The sequence below is a fragment of the Ceratotherium simum genome, chromosome 20, assembly GCF_057802395.1.
Source record: "Ceratotherium simum simum isolate JZ-2026a chromosome 20, ASM5780239v1, whole genome shotgun sequence".
In the NCBI taxonomy this organism is placed as follows: Eukaryota; Metazoa; Chordata; class Mammalia; order Perissodactyla; family Rhinocerotidae; genus Ceratotherium; species Ceratotherium simum.
In genome coordinates this window covers 50693404-50698027 of record NC_141919.1, presented here as the reverse complement: position 1 = coordinate 50698027, position 4624 = coordinate 50693404, and the positions used below count along the sequence as shown (strand labels likewise).

At 45.7% G+C, this 4624-nt stretch overlaps 1 protein-coding gene across 1 annotated transcript; it reads left to right on the top strand.

The window, feature by feature from the left end:
• The first annotated feature begins 2356 nt into the window (after positions 1-2356).
• LOC101407334 (galactose-1-phosphate uridylyltransferase-like) lies at positions 2357-3896 on the top strand. Its single transcript, XM_087444227.1, has 2 exons — positions 2357-2869; positions 3195-3896. Exons 1-2 carry the CDS (start codon positions 2357-2359, stop codon positions 3834-3836), a joined length of 1155 nt encoding a protein of 384 aa, XP_087300353.1. The 3' UTR covers positions 3837-3896.
• Positions 3897-4624: the final 728 nt, after the last annotated feature.

Genomic DNA, 4624 nt, shown 5'->3' with positions numbered 1-4624 from the left:
CAATAAAACATTGAGAACTCCAGTGGGTTGAAGAGTGTCCCCTCAAAATTCACATCCACCCGGAACCTCAGAATGTGACCTTATTTGGAAATAGGGTCTTTGCAGATATAATTAAGATAAGGATCAAACTGAGATCACACTGGGTTAGGGTGGGCCTAACTCCAAGAATAGTCCTTAGGAGACAGAAAAGGACATACAGGGACACACAGAGAACACACAATGTGAAGATAGAAGCAGAGATTAGAGTAATGTATCTACAAGCCGAGGAACGCCAGGAGCCACCAGAAGCTGGAAGAGGCAAGGAAAGATCCTTCCCTAGAGCACTGGGAAGGAGCATGGCCCTGCTGACACCCTGATTTTGGACTTCTGGCTTCCAAAACTGAAAGAATAAATTTCTGTTGTTTTAAAACCACCAAGTTTTAATTTGTTTTGGTAATTTGTTTTGGCAGCCCTAGCAAGCTAATACAGGCGTATTCTGAGGAATTTTCAGACACCAATTTTTATAAAATCACATTTGAGATTTAAGAAAAATTTTTTTCTTTTTTTTTTTAAGATTTTTTTATTATTTATTTTATTTTTTCCCCCCAAAGCCCCAGTAGATAGTTGTATGTCATAGCTGCACATCCTTCTAGCTGCTGCATGTGGGACGCGGCCTCAGCATGGCCGGAGAAGCGGCGCATCGATGCCCGCCCAGGACCCGAACCCGGGCCGCCAGCAGCGGAGCGCGCACACCCAACCGCTAAGCCACGGGGCTGGCCCCAGAAAAATTTTTTCTTGTATGATAATACAAAGAGGAACTGTACTCACATAGTAGCACTAAGACTTGTAAAAGTAAAAATTAAAGCTCGGAACCACACTTGAATTGATTCTATCAGGGAAAACCTGTCCCTTCTGGGACCAAGGCAGTAATCCCCCAAAACTGCCCACCTCTGGTTGCTTTTTCCTGCCTATCTCAAACTGTCTCCACATTGTTAACTTTTACTGTAAGTCATCTTTTCATTGTGCAGATTGTAGAGTCTTAGGATGCTTTCCCATCCTGAATTTATTAGTCAATAATGTGTACAGGGCTGGCCCGGTGGTGTAGTGGTTAAGTTTGCACTCAGCTTTGGCGGCCCCAGGGTTCACAGGTTTGGATCCCGGGTGCGGACCTGTGCACCTCTCATCAAGCCATGCTGTAGCAGCATCCCGTATGCAAAATAGAGGAGGATGGGCACAGATGTTAGCTCAGGGACAATCTTCCTCAGCAAAAAAAAAAAAAAAAAAAAAAAAAGGCACAGCTATCTGCAGTCCCCCTTGATAGCAGGAGATAATAGGAGATCCAGTTAAGGTCTGAGACACCTAAACTTGCTTTACTATAGGATCTGCCTTGTGCCTGCCTGTGCAGACCTGGAGTGGCCAGCCAGGATGTGAGGAGGATCCCTAAGGATTGAGGGTGCATGAGTCATCAGATAAAGGCAACATTGATTTTATTGTCCTTTGCTACTGGTTTATTTAACTGGTGGCTGTGGTCTTTATTAGGAGCCCTTAGCCTATCAAAATGGTATTTTTCAAGTTGAAAAATTATTGATTATATCCATTGACCCAACAGTTTCACTTCTGGGAATTTGAGGAAATATTCTAGGCAAGCATGCAAAGATAGATGTATAAGGATGGTTGTTATAGAATTAAATAGCAAAAAAACGAAGCAAAAAACTGGAAGTATCCTAAGTCTATTAACAAGGAAATGGTTAAATAAAATTTAAAATATTCCCGGGTCAATCTTACCACCTAGAGAGAGCACCAGACGTTACGTGCCTCCTGATGAGTTGCAATAGGAAGTTAAGAGCATTACCTAAGAAGTGTTCTGGCCAGAAAATCAAACTTGATCTGACAAAGCTTTTAGATCCATCAGTTCTCAGAAAATACAGTGGTTAGAGGAACATATCAATGGTATAACAGAGATGCAAACAACCAAATCAAAAATTGTAGGGAAAATGACCTGTTTTTTCCAACAGATAAAGAGCAAGAAAAAAGCAAACTGTTATAGATTAAAGGAGTCTTGAGACAGGCATATCAAGCAGATGCAATGCACAGGTGGTGTTTACATCCTGATTTAAAACAATGCAACTGTAAAAAGATAATCAGGGAAAATTTGACACTGACTGGATATTAGATAATAAAAAAGAATTATTGTTACTTTTTCTAGGTATAATAATTGTGGTTATGTTTTTAAAAAATCCTTAGCTCTTAGACATATTTTATTTACAGATGAAATAATATGATGTCAAGGATTTGTTTTAAAATAATCTAGAGGCCAACCGAGAGATGAGAGAGAGGCGGCTGGGCAGAAGTTCCAGACGATCCCCCCGGTGGCCTCATGTCGCACAGCGGAGAGGGCCCTGAGCAGCGCCAGCAGCTGTTAGAGGCAGAGGCCACGGCCACAGCCTTCCGGGCAAGCGAACATCAGCCTATCCGCTACAACCCGCTACAAGAAGAGTGGGTGCTGGTGTCAGCTCACCACATGAAGTGGCCCTGGCAGGGGCCAGTAGAGCCCCCACTTCTGAAGACAGTGCCCCGCCATGACCCCCACAACCCTCTGTGTCCTGGGGCCACACAGGACAATGGAGAGGTGAATCCTCACTATGACAGCACTTTCCTGTTTGACAATGACTTCCCAGCTCTGCAGCCTGATGCCCCCAATCCAGGACCCAGCGATCACCCCGTTTTCCAAGCTGAGCCCGCTCGAGGAGTTTGTAAGGTCATGTGCTTCCACCCCTGGTCAGATGTGACACTGCCACTCACGTCAGTCCCTGAGATCTGTGCTGTCATCGATGCATGGGCGTCAGTCACAGAGGAGCTGGGTACCCAGTATCCTTGGGTGCAGATCTTTGTTTTTTGTGTTTTTGTTATTTTGTTTTTGTGAGGAAGATCAGCCCTGAGCTAACATCCGTGCTAATCCTCCTCTTTTTGCTGAGGAAGACCGGCTCTGAGCTAACATCTATTGCCAATCCTCCTCCTTTTTTTTCCCCCCCAAAGCCCCAGTAGATAGCTGTATGTCATAGTTGCACATCCTTCTAGTTGCTGTATGTGGGATGCGGCCTCAGCATGGCCGGAGAAGCGGTGTGTCAGTGCGCACCCAGGATCCAAGCCTGGGTCACCAGTATCAAAGCGCGCACACTTAACCACTAAGCCACTGGGTGGCCCCAAGCGTGCAGATCTTTGAAAACAAAGGAGCCATGATGGGCTGTTCCAACCCTCACCCCCACTGCCAGGTGTGGGCCAGCAGTTTTCCACCAAACGTTGTCCAGCATGAGGAGCGATCTCAGCGGGCCTATCAGAGTCAGCATGGAGAGCCCCTGCTGATGGAGCATGGCCGCCAGGAGCTGCTCAGGAAGGAACGTCTGGTCCTAACCAGTGAGCACTGGTTAGTGCTGGTCCCCTTCTGGGCCGTGTGGCTCTTCCAGACACTGCTGCTGCCCCCTCAGCATGTGTGGCAGCTGCCTGAGCTGACCCCTGCTGAGGGCGATGATCTAGCCTCCATCATGAAGAAGCTCTTGACCAAGTACAACAACCTCTTTAAGACGTCCTTTCCCTACTCCATGAGCTGGCACAGGGCTCCCAGAGGATCAGAGGCTGGAACCCCCTGGGACCACTGGCAGCTGCATGCTCATTACTACCCTCCACTCCTGCGCTCTGCCACTCTACGGATATTCATGGTTGGCTATGAACTGCTTGCCCAGGCTCAGAGGGACCTCACCCCCGAGCAGGCTGCGGAGAGACTAAGGGCACTTCCTGAGGTCCATTACCGCCTGGGGAAGAAGGACAGGGAGACAGCAGCCATTGCCTCACCACGCTGACCACAGGACCTTGTGCCTGCGGGATCCAGGGCCTAGGGTTTGGGCAGATGTGGGATCAATAAAACTATGCTACTGAAACTTTAAAAAAAATAATAAATAAAAATAAAATAAAATAATCCAGAGGGGCTGGCCCAGTGGCGTAGCGGTTAAGTTCGAGTGTTTCGCTTTGGCGGCCCAGGGTTCACTGGTTCAGATCCTGGGCGCGGACCTACTCACAGCTCATCAAGCCATGCTGAGGCTGCGTCCCATATAGAAGAGCTACAACTCCACAACTGTGACATACAACTGTGTACTGGGCTTTGGGGAGAAAAAAGAAAAAAAAGAGGATTAGCAACAGATGTTAGTGCAGGGCCAATCTTCCTCAAAACAAACAAACAAAAAATAAATACATAAATAAAATAATCCAAAGAGTTAGATTATGTTTTAAAGCTATAATATGTTGCTAATTGTTGAAGCTGGTAGATGGGTATATGGGGGCTCATTATACCAGTCTCTCTAATTTTGTAACAGAAATTTTCCATAATGAAAAATTTTTTAAACAGTACATACAGGTAAGTCTATATATACTGACATAGAATGATTGCAGAGACATATTACATAACAAAGTGGTTATAAACCAGCTTCTAAAGCAGGATCTCTTGTAAAACGCATACATATCTATATTTAGGTGTAGGAACATCTAAAATGTTATCACTAGAATGTCAATGGTGGGTCTGTTGGCAGCGGAGTTTCGATGATACTTTTTTTTGTTCTTTGCTTGTCTGTATGTTCTGGGGGTGTCACTTAAA